Here is a 22,663-nt window from a genome sequence, read left to right as displayed (position 1 = left end):
CCTCTATACCTCTAACCACTGCTTATTAGAAATGTTATGAATGTGCCTGTAATGTCCAATGACATTCAGTACTTCTGGAAGACTTAACGGGAACGTTACAAATGTCTCAGTTACGTCCCTTGTTACCTGGGAAATTGGCCACGTTAGCTACCGCCGGCGACATGTGATACAGCTGCCCAGTGGGAAGCAACCGCTGCCCGGTGGGAAGCAACCTCTGCCCGGTGGGAAGCAACCGTTGCCCGGTGGGAAGCAACCATTGCCCGGTGGGAAGCAACTCATGACGGCAAGAACCTCTATACAACACCGTTGCACTGGTCATTTGCACTGGCTTGTCGCAACGTTAGCTAATTGGCATGTCACTGTTACATCCAGGTGGTGACCAATACTACAAGTACAGTGCCTTGCAAAAGTATTCATCCCCCTTGGCGTGTTTCCTATTTTGTTGCATTACATATTGTAATTTAAATTGATTTTTATTCGGATTTCATATAATGGACATACACAAAATAGTCCAAATTGGTGAAGTGAAATTAAAATAATAACTTGTTTCAAAAAAAATTACATTAAAAAACGGAAAAGTGGTGTGTGTATATGTATTCACCCCCTTTGCTATGAAGCCCCTAAATAATATCTGGTGCAACCAGTTACTTTCAGAAGTCACATAATTAGTTAAATAAAGTCCACCTGTGTGCAATCTAAGTGTCACATGATCTGTCACATGATCTCAGTATATATACACCTGTTCTGAAAGGCCCCAGAGTCTGCAACACCACTAAGCAAGGGGCACCACCAAGCAAGCGGCACCATGAAGACCAAGGAGCTCTCCAAACAGGTCAGGGACAAAGTTGTGGAGAAGTACAGATCAGGGTTGGGTTATAAAAAATATCAGGAACTTTGAACATCCGATTAAATCCAATGTAAAAAAAATTGAAAGAATTTGGCACAACAACAAACCTACTAAGAGAGGGCCGCCCACCAAAACTCACGGACCAGGCAAGTAGGGCATTAATCAGAGAGGCAACAAAGAGACCAATAATGATCCTGAAGGAGCTGCAAAGCTCCACAGTGAAGATTGGAGTATCTGTCCACAGAACCACTTTAAACCGTACACTCCACAGAGCTGGGATTTATGGAAGATTGGCCAGAAAAAAGCCATTGCTTAAAGAAAAAAAATAAGCAAACACGTTTGGTGTTCACCAAAAGGCATGTGGGAGACGCCCCAAACATATGGAAGAAGGTACTCTGGTCAGGTGAGATGAAAATTTTGCTTTTTGGCTATCAAGGAAAAGGCTATGTCTGGTGCAAACCCAACACCTCTCATCACCCCGAAAACACCATCCCCACAGTGAAGCATGGTGGTTGCAGCATCATGCTGTGGGGATGTTTGGCATCGGCTGGGACTGGGAAACTGGTCAGAATTGAAGGAATGATGGATGGTGCTAAATATAGGGAAATTCTTGAGGGAAATCTGTTTCAGTCTTCCAGAGATTTGAGACTGAGACGGAGGTTCACCTTCCAGCAGGACAATGACCCTAAGCATACTGGTAAAGCAACACTCAAGTGATTTAAGGGGAAACATTTAAATGTCTTGGAATGTCCTAGTCAATGCCCAGACAGAATCTGTGGTATGACTTAAAGATTGCTGTACACCAGCGGAACCCATCCAACTTGAAGGAGCTTGAGCAGTTTAACTTTGAAGAATGGGTAACAATCCCAGTGCCATGTTCATAGAGACATACCGCAAGAGGCTTGCAGTTGTAATTGCTGCAAAAGGTGTCTCTACAAAGTATTGACTTAGGTGGGGTGAATAGTTATGCACTCTCAAGTTTTCCATTTTATTTTATTTTTTATTGTTTGTTTCACAATAAAAAATATTTTGAAACTTCATCGTGGTAGGCATGTTGTGTAAATCAAATGATACAAACCCCTCAAAAATCTATTTTAATTCCAGGTTGTAAGGCAACAAAATAGGAAAAATGCCAAGGGGGTTGAATACTTTCGCAAGCCACTGTATTACATAGTATTACATACTGTATTACCGATACAAAACATAACCCAAAGCACAACCAAAACAAACCACAAATGTATCCAATAAGTTTGTGGAGTCACAATCTTGATGTAGTCATTGCGTGCAAGGAATATGGTACCAAATACTAAACTTTTGACACCTTACCACTAGAACTGCCAGGCATCGATTGACCCCCCTTCAAGCTAATGAGCAGTAATTCTGACTGCAACGGTCTAACAGTGTAATTAATTTATTTCATATATGCTACAGCAACAATTATCATTCGGTTGTGTTTATGAAGGCCTTGGGTAACATTAGAATACGATATGGATTTTATTTCAAATAACACAATAGCATTTTCATTAGTTTATGTTACTGTAGGCTATATGTAAAAACACATGTTGTATTTGTGGAGTTCCTTTGTTCACTACTTTGAAACAGAAAGCATATGCGTTGGAACATGGTAACAGCTTATTTCTATAAAGACAAAATAAAATAAAAAATACCCCAACCACCAAGAAGCACGGTCAAAAGACGCGTGGTAAATAGATGAAAACACCAGTAGCCTAAACATCATTAAAAGTGCCAAGTGGCCTTCATAAATAGTGCAACTCTGCACAAAAGCAATAATGGCATTATAATGAATATAAGTGTCAATATGAGAGCAGTTAAAAATTGTCAGCTCGTGCTTGTGTGCATCTTCATGCAATGGCATCATTTGGATTTAATTTAGCTGTTATCCCTTGACACAATTTTCATAACTTTCACTTGCTTGACCCACTTTGACATACCTTCGTTTGGTTGTAGTGCGTAATAGTGTCCTGTTTTCTCTAGATTGTGTCCAGTTGTCTTGTCATTCTTCAGCACTGTTGTGGAGTACAACGGCTGTGCAGGTGCTTTATTTTGCGTCACTTTGTTCATGGTGCCGGCCAGACTTGTTTTCTATACAAGCAACTTGTTCTCCAATGACAGTGAAGTGAAGACATTGCAGCAGACCAGAGTATACTGATAAGACTGCTTTGATTCGGTGAAGTAAATATAGGGTACATAACATTTTAAAATTAGGCCTATAATTAGAATGGATCAACACAATAGGATGGCCCGCCCTGTCCTTCATTCACAACTGGTGATTACATAATTATGCTTATTTCGCTTCCCCTGCTCATCAACTCACCCATTCTCCCCATCATACTTTACTTAATTTATTTAATCTGTTGTTTTATGTGTGAAATTGGACTCGATATAGTTTAGGTTTAGTTTTCGATGAAATTGTTAGGGGGACTATCAGCTGGGCACTGCACTTTCAACTGCCAGAAGAAGGAACACAAGCATTCCGCTACACCCGCAATAACAACTGCTAAGTATGTGTATGTGACCAATCATTTTTTTATTTGAAGGAGCGGAGCAGGCCCTACTTTTGGAAGAAGGAGGGGCAACTGGTGAAAACCATTCCCAAAAAATGACATGCCCTCCTAAAACTGGTTATGCCCTCCTAAAACAAGTTCTGTTTGTGATATTAAGATTCTAACAATGGCAGTGTGTTATATAGACTTATTTAGGAAAATTAAAGGACGGAGGGGTGCGTGAGTTAAAAAATAAAAAAGTGAGAAAAAAAATGATAATCATGATCAGTCAAAATGACCGCTTAGCAGTTCTAGTGTTAAATACACTATAAATGAGTTTATACAAACACAATATGACTTCTTCATATGGGACTAGATACATACAAGTGCTTTCATTTTTTAAATGGTAAAACAGATGAAAATACCCTCAAATAAAAGCTGACATTCTGTACTGTCACCTAATATGAAACATTATGTCTCAAATCTAAAATGTCGGAGTATAGAGTCAAATTAAACAATTTAGCTTCACTGTCCAAATACATATGGAGGGGAATGTACAGTATAATAGATGGGGGTGGTGTGCATGTTAACATTCATCTGTGATTAATCTCTTTCTAAAGTACCCATTGTTCCCAAATCATTTAAAAAGTATGATGAAAAAAGAGCATAGAAAAATCTTTGTGTAGATGTGTTCAATGTACCTTCACTTTAACAGTATTGTGTCTCTCCACAGGAATGCAGGACTTTAACTACCTATACACCAACTGCTTTGAGATCACTCTGGAACTCAGCTGTGACAAGTTCCCCCCGGCATCAGCCCTGTCAAGAGAATGGCTGGGCAACAGAGAGGCACTGATCTCCTTCCTGGAGCAGGTACTTTCTCTAATCTCTCTCTCCATACCACGCACGCACGCACGCACGCACGCACGCACGCACGCACGCACACACACACACACACACACACACACACACACACACACACACACACACACACACACACACACACACACACACACACACACACACACACACACACACACACACACACACACACACACACACACACACACACTGTAGCACAGTATCAGTAGATTTTGGTTAGGTCAGTAATTGTCAGTGATTATGCTAAACAACGTTCCTACAGATTTGTTTTTTGTAAAACTATTATTTGGTCAACAGTAATGTGCATTATATTGATTCCTGCTGTGAAAGTATCTTCCTGTCGCTGTTTCGCTGCTGGCTGCTGTGTGACCGAGCCACTCTCACTTCCTGTCTCTGTGAGAACAGAGGGAGAGATGCATTCAGATTTGTATTTTTATAAAAAATATGTTTACATTTATTTAACTTGGCAAGTCAGAACAAATTCTTATTTACAATGACAGCCTACCCTGACCAAACACTCCCCTAACCCGATCACGACCGGATGTGATACAGCCCAGGATCAGACCCGGGTCTGTTGTGATGCCTCTAGCACTGTGATGCAGTGCCTTAGACCGCTGCGCCACTCGGGAGGCATAAGCACAAGCATATGGTCGTTGCGCATTTCAAAATGCAATTGCTGGAAAAACAGTTTTAAAGCAACTACTGATGTGATTGTTAAAGAGAGGAGAGTATCAGCTTTCTGTGGGTATATCATTTATTTCTCAACCCTCAATATTGAGCAAAACCATTCACAATTGGAGTAGGCTATGTAGTATGGTTTTGTTGCGCCCACAGAGCAAATGGTCCCATTTGCAGTGAATACATCAAGAAGCCTATGCCTAGCGCTGGAAGGTCTTGGTTGGACATTACATTTATTGATAACATTTATCAATTACATGGCTATCTAGCAACAAGATCATATTTAGAGTTAGCTCTCTAGTTAAGTATTTTGAGTTCCCACTCAGGTGGTGAATTAAGTAGTATAGGCCTAGGCCAATTTGCACAAAAAAATTTAGGCAAATTCATCTGTAAAGAGCCCAAAATAAATCTGATAATTCTGGATCCCATTTTAACAGGTTGCACATCAAAATATCAATCATGTATTCCATGGATATGTTAGATCATGGCTGCCCAACCCTCTTCCTGGAGATCTACTGTCCTGTAGGTTTTCAGTCCAACCCTAATTTAGCATATCTGATTCAGCTAGTTTAGTTCCTGTTGAGCAGCTAATTAGTAGAATCAGGTGTGTTAAATTAGGGTTGGACTGAAAACCCACAGGACAGTAGATCTCCAGGAAGAGGGTTGGGCAGCCCTGTGTTAGATGAAATAGACAACTTTTTTCTTGAATCATACCATCTGTTTCCTTAGCGCTGGAAAAAAAATTGTCTAGATGTCTGGCGCTAATGGAAAGTAACTGTGCATCAAGAAATATATACAGTGCATTCAGAAAGTATTCAGACCCCTTTGACTTTTTACACATTTTGTTACGTTGCAGCTTATTCTAAAATGTATTAAATAGTCTTCCCCCCCCCCTCATCAATCTACACACAATACCCAATAATGACAAAGCAAAAACAAGTTTTTGTAAAGTTATAAAAACAAAAAACTGAAATATCACATTTCATAAGTATTCAGACCCTTTACTCAGTACTTCGTTGAAGCACCTTTGGCAGCAATTACAGCCTCGAGTCTTCTTGGGTATGACGCTAGAAGCTTGGCACACCTATATTTGGGACGTTTCTTCCATTCTTCTCTGCAGATCCTCTCAAGCTCTGTCAGGTTGGATGGAGAGCGTTGCTGCACAGCTATTTTCAGGTCTCTCCTGAGATGGTCGATCGGGTTCAAGTCCGGGCTCTGGCTGGGCCACTTAAGGACATTCAGATATTTGTCCCGAAGCCACTCCTGCGTTGTCTTGGCTGTGGGATTAGGGTCTTTGTCCTGATGGAAGGTGAACCTTCGCCCCAGTCTCAGGTCCTGAGCGCTCTGGAGCAGGTTTTCATCAAGGAACTCTATGTACTCATCTTTCCCTCAATCCTGACTAGTCTCCCAGTCCCTGACACTGAAAAACATCCCCACAGCACAATGCTGCCACCACCATGCTTCACCGTAGAAATGGTAGCAGGTTTCCTCCAGACATGACACTTGGCTTTCAGGCCAAAGAGTTCAATCTTGGTTACATCAGACCAGAGAATCTTGTTTCTCACGGTCTGAGAGTCCTTTAGGTGCCTTTTAGCAAACTCCAAGCGGGCTGTCATGTGCCTTTTACTGAGGAGTGGCTTCCGTCTGGCCACTCTACCATAAAGGCCTGATTGGTGGAGTGCTGCAGAGATGGTTGTCCTTCTGGAAGGTTCGCCCATCGCCACAGAGGAACTATGGAGCTCTATCAGAGTGACCATCAGGTTCTTGGTCACCTCCCCTACCAAGGCCCATCTCCCCCGATTGTTCAGTTTGGCCAGGCGGCCAGCTCTAGGAAGAGTCTTGGTGGTTCCAAACTTCTTCCATTTAAGAATGATGGAGGCCACTGTGTCCTTGGGACCTTCAATGCTGCAGACATTTTTTTGTACATTTCCTCAGATCTGTGCCTCAACACAATCCTGTCTCAGAGCTCTATGGACAATTCCTTCCACCTCATGGCTTGGTTTTTGCTCTGACATGCATTGTCAACTGTGGGATCTCATATAGACAGGTGTGTGCCGTTCCAAATCATGTTCAATCAATTGAATTTACCACAGCTGGACTCCAATCAAGTTGTAGAAACATCTCAAGGATGATCAATGGAAACAGGATGCACCTGAGCTCAATTTCGATTCTCATAGCAAAGGATCTGAATACTTACGTAAATAAGGTATTTCTGTTTTTTATGTTTAATACATTTGCAAAAAAAAATCATTATTGGGTATTGTGTAGATTGATGAGGATTTTTTAAAATTAGATTTAATCCTTTTTAGAATAAGGATGTAACGTTACAAAATGTGGAAAAAGGTAAGGGGTCTGAATACTTTTCGAATGCACTGTATGTCGTTGTATTTATCGTTATCGAGCAAAATGGTAAAAAATGTTGTATTATGATATGACTTCTAGTCCATATCGCCCAGCTCTAAGGTGTAGTATTATAAAAGCAAAGGTTTGTTTTCTTGCACTATTGGGGGGGTTCAGTAAACTGTCCTTGCGCCCTCTCCAGGTGCATCATGGGATCAAAGGAATGGTGTATGATAACAACAACAACCCAATCGGCAACGCAGAGATTTCAGTAGCTGGTATCAACCACGATGTGACCACTGGTAAGAGGGGCAGAGAAACCATTTTACATCAGTGGAGACATGTTTTTCTCACAAAAGCACGTACAACCAGCTAAAAACCCTGAGCAATACCAACATTTTTAGGCTTACTAGTAAGTACGTCTGCACAGATCTTAGTCAACTACAGATATAATTTCCATAATTTAACAATAGAATACAACAAGACACTTTGAATAAATTGGGGACAATAATCTTTTGAACTGGGTGTTTATTCTTTATGTTACCTTAAATAGCCTTTGTGTTTCATGAGATTGTAGTGTTTCAATTATGTATTCTATATGTAGCATGTAACATTTACTAGCATCACATTTCAGATACATACCACTAGTTGCAAAGGAATAGAAAGTCAAAACAATGCTGCGCAACACTGCTAATTGGGGGTTTTTCAAAGCAAATAAGCATTTAGCAAATATATGGCCCGTTTGTTGTTGTGTGTACAACTTCCTGAATTAGGATTGGTTCTCATTCAGAAGGTAGACAACAATAGCAAAAACGTCAGCAATACAAATCTTCTTCCTTGTAACTGATATTATGATAAGGTAAGAAGCAGTAGTAAGCCATTTTTGGCATTTCGCAGCAGTGTCCTTCAAAACACCATGAAGAAATCGAATTTATGGCTATAATGTTACATGTAGGTCCTTCAAACTGAGTCTCAATGAGTATGGTTACATGCACACAATAATGCGATTATTGTGAATATCACAGTTTGATTAAAACATTTACAGGCTCTGCAAGAAGGATTTCCCTAATAATCTTGTTTACATGAACACATCTGAAATCAGGCTAACTTATGGCACTAATAAAAATAAACGTTATCCCACTGCGACCATGGTATTTTTGGGAAGCATATTTGATTCTGAGTTCGGACATGTGAAAACTACTTCTGAGAAGCATACATTCATCAAAATCCGGGGTGTGAACTAAGTTTCGATTCAGCGTTAATTGACATGGTAATGCACAAATAGTTTTCGGGAAAAGATGAAAAAACGGACCCCTCTGACGCGGTATGTTACATTGTGACGTGTCACTACTTATTTTGTGCCGTACAGCCTCCTTCCACCAGGGGTAGCCCTTCTCTCGCATGGCTAATATTAAACTAATATTTCATGAGTAGGGTGCTAATTGCAATGTGGTCATCAATAACACAAACAATGAATCAATCAATAATGAATTGCATAAGACTGTGATGTGCAGAATCTTAAAAAGAATACAACTGTGCCAACCTCTGATCTGCATTTACACAAGCAAACCTGCTGACAGAGCTTTCGTTTTTTTTCACTCACCTTTGCTGTGTTAATGTTTTGAAATACCTTTGCTGTGCCAACCTATTCTTGAGTGCTGTGTGTTCAATAACTTAAGTGTGAAATCTCATGTGTGCAATAGCGCATGTCCTAAATTCTCACGTCTGCTACCTATTAAACTCATTTTCACATGACATGCTCTAATCCAAAATGAGATGCGGCATTCCTGCATGCCTCTTTCTGTTCAAGTGAAGAAAATGAACGGGGACTCCCTAAAAGACCAAAGTGGTGACCCTTTACATCATGTCACCAAACTGCTATAGTTATGAACTATGAAATGTTTTGGGACCATTTGCTTCCCTGTAAACAGGTACTGACAGGAGGCGCGACGAGAACACTGATCCAATGCCTCCCAAAAAAACTGATTGTAATAAAACAACTGATTGGAATGAATCTCTTGGAATAACTGATTGTAATAAAACAATTGATTGCAATAAATCTATTGGAATAACTGATAGGAATAAAACAACTGATTGGAAAAAAAGCATAGAGGTGAATAAAAACATATTGGTTGTACAAAAAAAACTATTTACAAAACGATTTACTAAATGTTCCGTTGATGACAGTGTGGGGGGTCAGGGGGGCTCTTCTTTCTACAGCTCCTTGTTGAGGCTGAACTTGGGACAGTACCAGTCATCCTCTGGCACCACCTCTGGCACCACCTCCAAATCCAGGCACTGGAGATGGAACCAGAGCAGGCAGAACTCACACTGCACCCACTTGTCCTGACCAATCGGTGGCTCGATGTTGCGGCAGATGGCACAGTGCCCCCTAGCGAGGTCTGCTACCTGCACCTCAGCCATGCGTTTCTTGTTCTCCTCTCTCTTCCTTTGCAACTCTAGCTTCCTCCTCTGCAGATCCCCCCTCTTCCTGTGCAGGTCCTCCTGCCTCCTCTGATTTGCATCCTCCTTGTCCTTCTCCTGGTCCTGCTTGATGAGCATTTCATTGAAGTCGTTAGCGGTGATGACCCGAGCTGGCAGGGGAAGTCTGCGCTTCATGGTCGGCTGCTGCTGAATAAACTTGTTTGCCAAGATACGAGGCATCAGGACGTTTGCCAGTCTCGCTGAGACAACGCCTGCAGCCACCAGGTGGTTGATTGGGGTGACCTGCTTGCAGGTGGGACAGCACACAGGGGATGGGGTTGATGCTGCTGGAATTGCAGTGTTCACTGCTGTAGGAGCCGCCAGGGTCGCTGCTGTGGGGGCGGAGGTGGGGGTCGCGGTGGTTGGTGCTGTGGGGGCCACTGCGATCCTCACCATCTGGGTGTGGTCATAGGCCTTCCGGTTCAGGGGGAAAATCCCGGCCTTCCTGAACTCACCCTTGATATTTTCACTGCTCTCTCCGCCTTGGGGTAGGCCTGGTGCAGCATGACAGAAAAGTGTTTCTTGCGAATGACAACATCCCCCCGCACCAGGCCCAAGCGTGCCGCGTTGGTGGTGAAAACCGACTTCAGGGGGCCAAAGACACTGATGTCCAGTGGCTGCATCACATGGGTGGTGTGTGATGGCAGTAACACCACCTCCACCATGTTCTCCTGGTAGAACCTGACCACGTCCCTGGATGTATGCGTCTCCTGCTGATCCATTATGAGGAGAAGGGGCCTCTCAACAGGGGCATGCTTCACAAAGAAGGCCAGCCACTTCATAAAGAGCTCACTATCCTTATAGCCCTTGGGGGAAACTCCATAAAGGGCATCCTTGGGACCCTCCAGGGAGTAGGCAGTACTCGGGAGGCAGTGGGGGAAGGTGATAAATGGGGGGATCTTCTCACCCGCTGCACTGACACAAGCATGCACAGTGATGTGCTCCCTGGTGGTGTTCTGTTGCTGATAAATATGCTTTCTGCCCTTCTACACCAGCACCCGCTCCCTGGACTTGGGCTTCTCCTCGAACTCCATCTCATCACAGTTAAAGATGGGGTAAGGCTTAATTTCAAACCCGTACTTATTGAAGATAGGCTCGTAGATATTGAAGAAGACTTCGATTGCCTCATGAGTTGCCCCATGCACCCTGGCCCGTTCCAAGGTGTCTGGGATCCTGCTGGACAGTTCAGGGTGGCGATCCGTGAATCTCGACCACCAGTTGTCACTAAGACCCCACTCTAAGTTGACGGTGGTGGTGCGTCCACTCTCCTTGAGGATCTCGAGAGAAAGTAGCTTTATGACTGTCCTGCTGAGAGGGAAGGCATGTTTGGCCATCCACAGGATATAGGATAGCAGCTGGGCCTCCTCATCTGAGGTGATTGGTTTTGGTGAGGGGCATTGGCATATATATATTTTTTGTAGTCCTGAGGAGTGGTGTGAGGTATACCGAACTCACGAGCCATCTCCCTCAGGCTCCTCCCTGCCTTCACCTCCTTGACAGCAGCCTGTAACTGTTCGGCAGTGTAGTGGCGCCTTTTCTTGGGCTCTTGTTGGGCCTTTCCCTTTCCAGACATTTCCTGTCAAAAAAAAAAAAATAAAAAAAATAAATGTGTGTGTTCATGCAACATGATTTATTAACATAGTTCCAAGGAAATGGACTCACAAATGTGAATAACATTTCCATGTAATCCAACATAATAGTATTGCATATGTCATTGGAGAGAGAGGACAGTGGTGAGTTGGTGTTACAACTGTTGTTAGTTATTTCTTTTTTATGTTAATATTGTTTATTTAACTGTATTTATTTATTTATCAAGACATAATCAAATGGTGAGTTTAAGTGAATTACATGTGAGTTCATCAATACAGTGGTTAATTCAATCATGGTACATTTTTTGCGTCATTATTGCGAGCCATCATGAATCTCAAAAGTCGCGACAGCCGCAGTTTACTTGTGAAGCTAACTTTAGCGCAGCCCTAAACGCCTCATCAAATTCGACACAAACCTTCAAACAGGTATGCAATGAGATATTATATAAACTCTTTATAGTGTTTTATTTACATTTTAGAGTTGATAAGTTGGACAAATCGGGTGAAAAAGCAGTTTCTCTTCACAACATATCTCCCCCTTTCACTATCACTAAGTAGCCTTCGCTACTATCACTCAGTAGCCGTTTTAAAAAGACCTGGCGAAGCTCCATTACCTACTAAAATCATGCAGAGACGGGCAGCGTGGCGTTCTCGTCTTTGATTTTGTTGGAAAGGTGAGAAATTGGGCTTTACAATGGTGGTCATATTACAGTTGACCTGGAAGTATTACGTTTTTTGGGCGCTAAATAAGGTCAATTGTACGGAACTGCGCGATGTACAAAAGTGGGTTAGTTACCATTACATGACTATTGTAAAATCTGCCTACTGCCAAAATCTGTTTAATATTGAATTATTATAATTATTACTGGTGACATGTCTGGTTGGGTAAGTGTGTGTGTTAGTGCTGTGTTGACTTTGCAAACAATTTAGAATTGTCAACACATTGTTTCTTATAAAAACAATAAGCGATGCAGTCAGTCTCTCCTCAACTTTTAGCCAAGAGAGACTGGCATGCATAGTATTGATATTAGCCCTCCAATTACAGTGAAGAGTAAGACATGCCGCTCTGTTCTGGGCCAGCTGAAGTTTCTCGGTCCTTCTTTGCAGTATCTGACCATATGACTGGGCAATAATCAAAATAAGATAAAACTAGAGCCTGCTTTGAGGTTCCTTATCACAGAAAGAACTCTCCCCAACTTTACAATCATTGAATCAATATGTTGTTTCACCATGACAGTTTACAATCCAATGTAACACCAAGTAATTTAGTCTCCTCAATTATCTCAACAGCCACATTACTCATGATCAGATTTATTTGAGGTAGAACTTAGGGAATGATTTGTACAATGCTTTTAGAGATGTTCAGGACTAGTTAACTTCTTATGGCTGGGGGCAGTATTGAGTAGCTTGGATGAATAAGGTTCCCTGAGTAAACTGCCTGCTACTCCTTCCCAGAAGCTAAGATATGCATAGTATTAGTAGATTTGGATAGAAAACACTCTGAAGTTTCTAAAACTGTTTGAATGATGTCTGTGAGTATAACAGAACTCATATGGCAGGCAAAAACCTGAGAAAAAAATCCAACCAAGAAGAGGGAAATCTGAGGTTTGTAGGTTTTCAAGTCTTTGCCTATCCAATATACAGTGTAATTGTCCGATTGCACTTCCTAAGGCTTCCACTAGATGTCAACAGTATTTAGAACCTTGTTTCAGGCTTCTACTGTGAAGGGGGAGCGAATAAGAGCTGTTTGAGTCAGGGGTCTGGCAGAACGCCATGAGCTAAATCAGGCGCGCGCCGGTGAGCGTGAGCTCTGTTCCTTTTCATTTCTAAAGACAAAGGAATTGTCCGGTTGAAACATTATTGAATATTGATGTTAAAAACATCCTAAAGATTGATTCTATACATCGTTTGACATGTTTCTACAAACTGTAATATAACTTTTTTTAACTTTTTGTCTGGACTAAGTGCCTGTGCCTCTTGAATTTGGATTTGTGAACTAAACGCGCAAACAAAAAGGAGGTATTTGGACATAAATCATGGACTTTATCGAACAAAACAAACATTTATTGAGGAACTGGGATTCCTGGGAGTGCATTCCGATCAAGATCATAAAAGGTAAGTGAATATTTATAATGCTATTTCTGACTTCTGTTGACTCCACAACATGGCGGGTATCTGTATGGCTTGTTTTGGTGCCTCAGCGCTGTACTCAGATTACTGCATGGTGTGCTTTTTCCGTAAAGCATTTTTTAAAAATCTGACACAGCGGTTGCATTAAGGAGAAGTATATCTTTAAGGGCTTCTAAGTAAGCATTTCACTGTACACCTGTTGTATTCGGTGCATGTGACAAATTACATTTTATTTTATTTGAATAAGATCTGTAAATGATTTCTGAATTGAATCAAAGTCATGCAGAAGTTCACAAATGGACTGCTGCACTGAGGTGGCACAGGAATACAAAACTGTGTCATCAGCTTAGAGATTAATGTTACAAGTATTAAAATTGTTTCCTACAGTGCCTTGCAAAAGTATTTATCCTCCTTGGACTTTTTCCTATTTTGTTGCATTACAAGCTGTAATTTCAACAGATTTTTATTTGGATTTCATGTAATGTACATACACAAAATAGTCCAAATTGGTGAAGTGAAATGAAAAAAATAACTTGTTTTAAAAATTCAAAAACGGAAAAGTGGTTGCGTGCATATGTATTCACCCCCTTTGCTATGAAGCCCCTAAATAAGATCTGGTGCAACCAGTTACCTTCAGAAGTCACATAATTGGTTAAATAAAGTCCACTTGTGTGCAATCTAAGTGTCACATGATCTGTCACATGATCTCAGTATATATATACACCTGTTCTGAAAGGCCCCAGAGTCTGCAACACCACTAAGCAAGGGGCACCACCAAGCAAGCGGCACCATGAAGACCAACGGAAGAAGGTACTCTGGTCAGATGAGACGAAAGTTAAGCTTTTTGGCCATCAAGAAAAACGCTATGTGAGATCAGGATTGGGTTATAACTCATGGAGCACCACCCATGGAGCACCATTAAATCCATTATAAAAAATTGAAAGAATATGGCATCACAACAAACCTGACAAGAGAGGGCCGCCCACCAAAACTCATGGACCAGGCAAGGAAGGCATTAATCAGAGAGGCAACAAAGAGACCAAAGATAACCCTGAAGGAGCTGCAAAGCTCCACAGCGGAGATTGGAGTATCTGTCCATAGGACCACTTTAAGCCGTACACTCCACAGAGCTGGGCTTTACGGAAGAGTGGCCAGAAAAAAAGCCATTGCTTAAAGAAAAAAATAAGCAAAAAGGCATGTTGGAAACTCCCCCAACATATGGAAGAAGGTACTCTGGTCAGATAAGACTAAAGTTGAGCTTTTTGGCCATGAAGGAAAATGCTATGTCTCATCACCCCGCGACACCATCCCCACTGGTCTGTGGTGAATTATGAGGTGCAACCAGACGCTGCACTTGACACATTTATGAAATTGCTTATTCCAGTCACTAATAAGCATGCGCTCATGAAGAAAATGACTGTAAAAACTGTTAAATCCCTGTGGATTGATGAGGAATTAAAAAATTGTCTGGTTGAGAAGGATGAGGTAAAAAGTATGGCAAGTAAGTCTGGCAGCCCAACTGATTGGCAAACGTACTGCAAATTAAGAAAGCTTGTGACTAAGCTAAAAAAAAAAATATATATACTATGAAACAAAGATAAATGATATAAAGAATGACAGTAAAAAGCTTTGGAGCACCTTTCTCATTTGCCAAGGTATTCCATCCACCTGACAGGTGTGGCATATCAAGAAGCTGATTAAACAGCATGATACTTACACAGGTGAACCTTGTGCTGGGGACAATAAAAGGCCACTCTAAAATGTGTAGTTTTGTCACACAACACATTGCCACAGATTTTGAGGCAGCATGCAGTTGGCATGCTGACTGCAGGAATGTTCATCAGAGCTGTTGTCAGAGAATTTAATGTTAATTTCTCTACCGTCACCAATGTCGTTTTAGAGAATGTGGCAATACGTCCAATCAGCCTCACATCTGCAGACCACGTGTAAACCACGCCAGCCCAGGATATGCACATCCGGCTTCTTCACCTGCAGGGTCGTCTGACACCAGCCACCTGGACAGCTGATGAAACTGTGGGTTTGCACAACCGAAGAATTTCTGCAAAAACCTTCAGAAACTGTCTCAGGGTAGCTCATCTGCATGCTTGTCGTCCTCACCATGGTCTTGACCTGACTGTAGTTCGGTGTCGTAACCAACTTCAGTGGGCAAACGCTCTCCTTCGATGCCTACAGGCACGCTGGAGAACTGTGCTCTTCACGGATGAATCCCGGTTTCAACTGTACAGGGCAGATAGCAGACAGTGTTTATGGTTTGCTGATATCAACTCTGTGAACAGAGTGGCCCATGGTAGCAGTGGGGTTCTGGTATGGGCAGGCATAAGCTATGGACAATGAACACGATTGCATTTTTTTATGGCAATTTGAATGCATAGAGATATCGTGACGAGATCCTGAGACCCCTTCGTGCCATTCAGCACCTCGTGTTTCAGCATAATAATTAATGGCCCCATGTCGCAAGGATCTGTACACAATTCCTGGAAGCTGAAGATGTCCCTGTTCTTCCATGGCCTGCATACAAACACCAGACATGTCACCCATTGAACATGTTTGCGATGCTCTGGATCGACGTTTAAGACAGCGTGTTTCAGTTCCCACCAAAATCCAGTGACTTCGCAAAGCCATTGAAGAGGAGTGGGACAACATTCCACAGGCCACAATCAACAGCCTGATCAACTCTATGAGAAGGAGATGTGTCGCGCTGCACGAGGCAAATGGTGGTCAAACCAGATACTGACTGGTTTGCCAATCAACACCCCTACCTTTTTTGTAAGGTATCTGTGACCAACAGATGCATATCTGTATTCCCAGTCTCGTGAAATCCATAGATTAGGGCCTAATTAATTAATTTAAATTGACTGACTTCCTTATATGAACTGTAACTAAGTAAAATAGTTGAAATTGTTATATGTTGCATTTATATTTTTGTTCTAAGAGTGTATGCTAGGTTCTGCACTGTGGTAAATAAATAACTAGCACACACACACGTAGGTGAGGTGTTAAATTTGAAAACCCTGAATTAAAATCTCGTATTTGTGTCAGATGCTCGATTACGTTCTGGGGAAGTTGTGTGAGAAAATATACTAGAACGAGGATCTGCCTCTGCAAGTTTCGGGAAAGTATATAGGCCAAATGTCCCCTCCACTTCCGAAATTCCAAAGATGCGACCACCAGCAAAACCGTGATTTGTCCAAATGATCAGAGACAAAAGATCAGCGTACCGGAACAAAATTCCCCATTAGTTGTCACATCCCACAGTTTGATGATGATCCCATTTATGTTATGTGCATATATTCATGCAAATGAAAAAGAAAATGCATTTGCCACTCCCAACAACCGGAATAACCTCTCTGGCGCAGGCATTCCGCTAGCGACCCACCTCCAAAACAGCCGGTGAAATTGCAGAGCGCCAAATTCAAAATACAGAAATACTCATAATAAACATTCATAAAAGTTACAAGTGTTATACATCAGCTTAAAGATAAACTTCTTGTTAATTAATCCAGCTCCTGTGTCAGATTTCAAAAAGGCTTTACAGCGAAAGCATACCATGCGATTATCTGAGAACAGCTCCCCGCATACAAAAGCATACAAACATTTTCAAGCCAAGTAGAGGAGTCACGAAAGTCAGAAATAGCGATAAAATGAATCACTTACCTTTGATGATCTTCATATGGTTGCAGTCACAAGAGTCCCTGTTACACAATAAATGTTTGTTTTGTTTGATAAAGTCCCTCTTTATTTCCCAATAACTCAGTTATCTTGGTGCGTTTTCTTCAGTAATCCACTGGCTCAATGGCGGTCACAACATGCAGACGAATACATCCTAATAGTACCGGTAAAGTTCGTTGAAACATGTCAAATAATGTTTAGAATTAATCCTCAGGTTGTCTATTGTCTAAATAATCGATAATATTTCAACCGGACAATAGCGTATTCAATAGAAAGGAAAAAGAACGAAGGGCGCGCAATCGGTCATACGCGCAAACTAGCTCTGGTTCATTCTACAGTCCACTTAGAAAATGGTCTCATTTTTCAGAAGTCAAGCCTGAAACAATGTCTAAAGACTGTTGACATCTATGGAAGCCATAGGAACTGCAAGCTGGGTCCTAACCCAACACATACTGTTTAGGCATTCAATTGAAAACTACACACATAAAAAATATCCCACTTCCTGGATGGATTTTCTTCAGGTTTTCACCTGCCATATCAGTTCTGTTATACTCACATACATTATTTTAACAATTTTGGAAACTTTAGAGTGTTTTCTATCCAAATCTACCAATAATATGCAAATCCTAGCTTCTGGACCTGAGTAACAGGCAGTTTACTTTGGGCATGCTTCTCATCCAGATGTCAAAATACTGCCCCCAAAAGCCATAACAAGATAAGCACCTTCAAACAAAGGCAGAAATTCGAAACGTAACAGCCAATAACTGCTACTCACATGCAAGCATTGGGCCACTTAGTTGGGATGTTTTATTTAAAAAGAGCCAGGTTGGGTTATTGATGCTGAGTTATTGAGATATGATCCAGCGGGTAGTTATTTCTGGCCACCTGTGAGAGTAAACGTCATTCCTGTTCATCTGTTTTGCTGTATAGTTATCACATGTTATTCTTGAACACTGATAGTTTAGAAGCTTCATGAGGCTTATAGATGCCCTACTATGTAGAAAATATCAAAAATATACAAAAACCCTGAAATGAGTAGGTGTGTCCAAACTTTTGACTGGTACTGTGTATATATATAGTAGTTTAATAATGAAGACCTCAAATCTATGAAATAACACATATGGAATTAAGTAGTAACCAAAAAAAGTGTTAATAAACAAATAAAATATATTTTACATTCTTCAAAGTAGCCACCCTTTGCCTTGATGACAGCTTTGCACACTATTAGCATTCTCTCAACTAGCTTCATGAGGTAGTCACCTGGAATGCATTTCAGTTAACAGGTGTGCCTTGTTAAAAGGTCATTTGTGGAATTTCTTGCGTTTGAGCCAATCAGTTGTGTAGGGATAGTATACAGAATATAGCCCTATTTGGTAAAATACCAAGTGCATATTATGGCAAATACAACTAAAATAGGCAAAGAGAAACGACAGTCCATCGTTACTTTAAGACACGAAGGTCAGTCAATCCGGAAACTTCAAAGTACTTTGAAAGTTTCTTCAAGTGCATTCGCAAAAACCATCAAGCGCTATGATGAAACTGGCTCTCATGAGGACCGCCACAGGAAAGGAAGACCCAGAGTTACCTCTACTGCAGAGGTAAAGGTCATTAGAGTTACCAGTCTCAGAAATTGCGGGACAAATAAATGCTTCACAGAGTTCAAGTAAAAGACAGATCTCAAAATCAGCTGTCTGGACTGTGAGTCAGTCCGTCATGGTCGAATTGCTGCAAAGAAACCACTACACCAATAATAATAATAAGAGACTTGATTGGGCCACGAAACATGAGCAATGGACATTAGACCGGTGGAAATCTGTCCTTTGGTCTGATGAGTCCTAATTTGAGATTTTTGGTTCCAACCACCGTGTCTTTGTGAGACGCAGAGTAGGTGAACAGATGATCTCCACATGTGTGGTTCCCACCGTGAAGCATAGAGGAGGTGTGATGGTGTGGGGGTGCTTAGCTGGTGACGCTGTAGGTGATATATTTAGAAGTCAATGCACACTTAACCAGCATGGCTACCACATCATTCTGCAGCGATACACAGTCCCATCTGATACACAATCCCATCTGGTTTGCGCTAAGTGGGACTATCATTTGTTTTTCAACAGGACAATGACCCAAAACACACCTCCAGTCTGTGTAAGAGCTATTTGACCAAGGAGAGTGCTGCATCTGTCACGTTCCTGACCTATTTTTATGTTATTTTGATTATGTTTAGTTGGTCAGGGCGTGAGTTGGGGTGGGCATTGTATGTTGTATGTGTTTGGTTAGTCTATGGGTGTTGTATGTGTATGGGATAGTGTTTGTTAGGTTGTCTAGTTATGTCTATGGCTGCCTAGATTGGGTCTCAATCAGAGACAGCTGTCATTCATTTGTCTCTGATTGGGAGCCATATTTAAGGTAGCCATAGGCAGTAGGCTTTTGTGGGTGTTTGTTACCTGTCTCTGTGTTTGTGTTCTGCACCAGATAGGTCTGTCTCGGTTTTCACGGTTTGTTATTTTGTTATTTGTTAAGTGTTCACGGTTATTGTTTAATTAAACATGTTGAGCACTGGCTACGCTGCATTTTGGTCCTCTCCTTCATCCCAAGAAGAAAACCGTTACAGCATCAGATGACCTGGCCTCCATAATCACCCAACCTCAGCCCAATTGAGGTGGTTTTGGATGAGTTGAACCACAGAGTGACGGAAAAGCAGCCAACAAGTGCTCAGCATATGTGGGAACTCATTCCAGCTAAAGCTGGTTGAGAGAATGCCAAGAGTGTGCAAAGCTGTCATCAAGGCAAAAGGTGGCTACTTTGAAGAATATAAAATATATTTTCATTTGTTTAACACTTTTTTGGTTACTACATAGTTTTATGTCTTCAATATTATTCTACAATGTAGAAAATAGTACAAAATAAAGAAAAAACTCTTGAATGAGTAGGTGTGTCCAAACTTTTGACTGGTACTGTATAAAATATGTTTTTTTGGAGGGGGTAGATCAATTTTAATATTTCAGATAGATTGTGGCTTCTATCAATGTAATTGTCTGCATATTTTTTTGGCCTCCTGAAAATAATCTAAGGATTATTTCATGCTAACCCAGCATGAAAGTGGAAAAAAACAAATGATGGTTATATTAACCCATGTTTGTATAATCCCAACAACCCAAAATGTTGGGTTATTCACACAACCCAACTGGCTAGGTCAAACTAACCCAGCGTGTGTTCTGTCCAATATTTATCTAGCGCTGGGTTACCAAATATCCCAACTTGGCTTGTTTTTAACGCAAATTTTTTTAGAGTGCGGCGTTTTACCAAATTATATAAAATTAAAAACAATTTCCAAATGTAAAAATAAATAAGAAGCATTCTAGCTATCCTAGCACAGTCAAGTTGCTTACTCTAGAATGATAATTTGCGGAGGACGAGGGATGGACAGGGTGGCTGTTTTTGAAAAATAGTTTCCACGCACAACCACTCGCTAAGAGCCACTGGCAATATGCACTCCTTTCATACTTTTCCATTATGAACTTCCCCAGGCTTTCGTGAGCGAACGCGAGCTACCACCCGAATATGGAGTAAAGATTTTGAGTAAACATGCAGTGTCTACACTACTTTTGTTCTAACAGGGCATTCTCCATAATAACCACATCTTTTGAGGACAAATTCAAGTAGGACCTAATTATTTTTAATTGCCATACTGAGATTCATGAACACCGATGAAATCGTGTACAGTATATGATGTATATCATTGTCTGTCAAAAGTTCAGCTTATCTCAATTTTTGCAGATGAGTTGCAGACATTGTCGGACAATCATCTCCGTTGACAGATGATTGCCATTGAAAAAGCATTGGTTTCATCCACAATTTTTGTACACAAAATCTCAATGTGGCCATACCCTTAGCTCAGGCTGTCATGGCAGCCACAAGCTGTTGTATTTTTCAGGAGTGTACACTGAACCTATGTTACTTGTATGTTGTCTTTGAGGTGTGGATGGAGATTACTTCAGATTGCTGTTACCAGGCACCTACACTGTGACAGCATCAGCATCAGGATACTTGCCCTCTACCAGCACGGTGACAGTGGGACCTGCTGAGGCTATACAGGTGAGACTGTGTGAGAGGAGAATGAGAGTTTATTCAAATGTTAGGCATGATATCAGCCTTAAAACAATTTTTGTTTAAAGAGTTCCTCCTGTACTTTTGTACACTTTTTAGCCAGTAGATCTGAAAGTATAACTCACAAGTCAAAAATGGTCACCAAAAATTGCGTACTACATCACATATTTGCAGATATGTGCACCACGTCATTGATCTCTCTGTCTGACTCTGCTGTGTGGGCATCTTGCTAGCTGTCACTCAAATGGCATGGGGCTGAAGCTCATTGGCTAGAAAATGAATTGCTAGGGGGCTGGCCCATGTGGAGGAAAATGTAGGGAAAATTGCGCTGCACAGCTTCCAGTGAACAGTAACTTTCAAACCTGGGATTTTGTGGCTAATTGAGGTAAAACAGTAATTCTGCTCATAGATTATGCATGTATGAACTACACATTGACACATCCAGACCAAAGCGGGAGGTTTAAAAAAAAACTTACTAGTTGTCAAAGTTCCGGAGGATGTCTTTAATTTCATTCGGTTTTGCAAGTCTGTCCCTCAAACTCAATGTTCTATTTTCTTACTCATTACAGTTGCACTTTTACCTGAAAGTGGCACCAAAAGACACAAATCTGACACAGTCCCACCACAGCAAGAAAAACCTCTTCTCAGCTAAGGTCCCCCTAAACCTGGGCCCAAGATGAGACATGGGTGTGAGATAAACAAAGAACACACCCACATGTCCACGCAGAGGGAACGATTGACAATGTGTAATAAATGTCACTTAAAGATACACCTATTTTGTAAGCCTGATTTACTCATGATTTGTACTGTATGAGCTCTATAATTTTGTGATTTTTAAGGACAGTTTTCGTGTTCACATTTTGAGTAAAAAAAATACATTGATTTCCAGTAATTTCATGAAATGAATCAACAATAAAAGGTGGTGAATGCTTTACTTTATGTATTAGTCATTGAAGTCGTATACATTTTAGAGGCAATAATATGATGTGCAAAAATATCTATATAGCAGCATAGCACATCATTTCAATACTATAAAGATAAACAATTATTTAAAGATAAAAATAAAGATGAATTGTTGAAATAATTGGTTTTATGAAATATGATATCTTATAATGTGATACTAGCTTTAGTTAATTAAAGGAATACTACACTCAAGTCGGCTAATTCCTATGATTTACAATATAAAAAATTATGCTAATATGTGAGGACAATATTTTTTGTGAACAAATGTTTCATTTCATCGTTGTAATAAGTTTGGAAGCAACATGTGAAAATCACTGTGGAAATTAGTGAAGGGAAGTTCAGCTCCTTTTACTGACTTTTTAAAGCTGCAATATGTAACTGTTTGGGGGACTCGACCAAATTCACATAGAAATGTAGGTTATAGACAGTGGTGTAAAAAATACTCAATTGTC

General features: G+C 41.0%; 1 protein-coding gene across 2 annotated transcripts in view; it reads left to right on the top strand.

The window, feature by feature from the left end:
* cpn1 (carboxypeptidase N, polypeptide 1) overlaps window positions 1-22,403 on the top strand; it is a 157,972-nt gene extending 135,569 nt beyond the window's left edge. For both annotated transcript variants that reach the window (XM_071392564.1, XM_071392563.1), the window contains 4 exons: window positions 4,085-4,224; window positions 7,454-7,553; window positions 21,118-21,236; window positions 21,818-22,403. In XM_071392564.1, coding sequence (XP_071248665.1) covers window positions 4,085-4,224; window positions 7,454-7,553; window positions 21,118-21,236; window positions 21,818-21,928 — 470 coding nt within the window. In that variant the 3' untranslated portion in view covers window positions 21,929-22,403. The remainder of the gene's footprint in view (window positions 1-4,084; window positions 4,225-7,453; window positions 7,554-21,117; window positions 21,237-21,817) is intronic.
* The last annotated feature ends 260 nt before the right edge of the window (window positions 22,404-22,663 follow it).

Source organism: Salvelinus alpinus, chromosome 3 (genome assembly GCF_045679555.1).
Source record: "Salvelinus alpinus chromosome 3, SLU_Salpinus.1, whole genome shotgun sequence".
In the NCBI taxonomy this organism is placed as follows: Eukaryota; Metazoa; Chordata; class Actinopteri; order Salmoniformes; family Salmonidae; genus Salvelinus; species Salvelinus alpinus.
The sequence above is the reverse complement of the archived record's forward strand: the minus strand, read 5'-3'. Positions and strand labels throughout refer to the sequence as shown.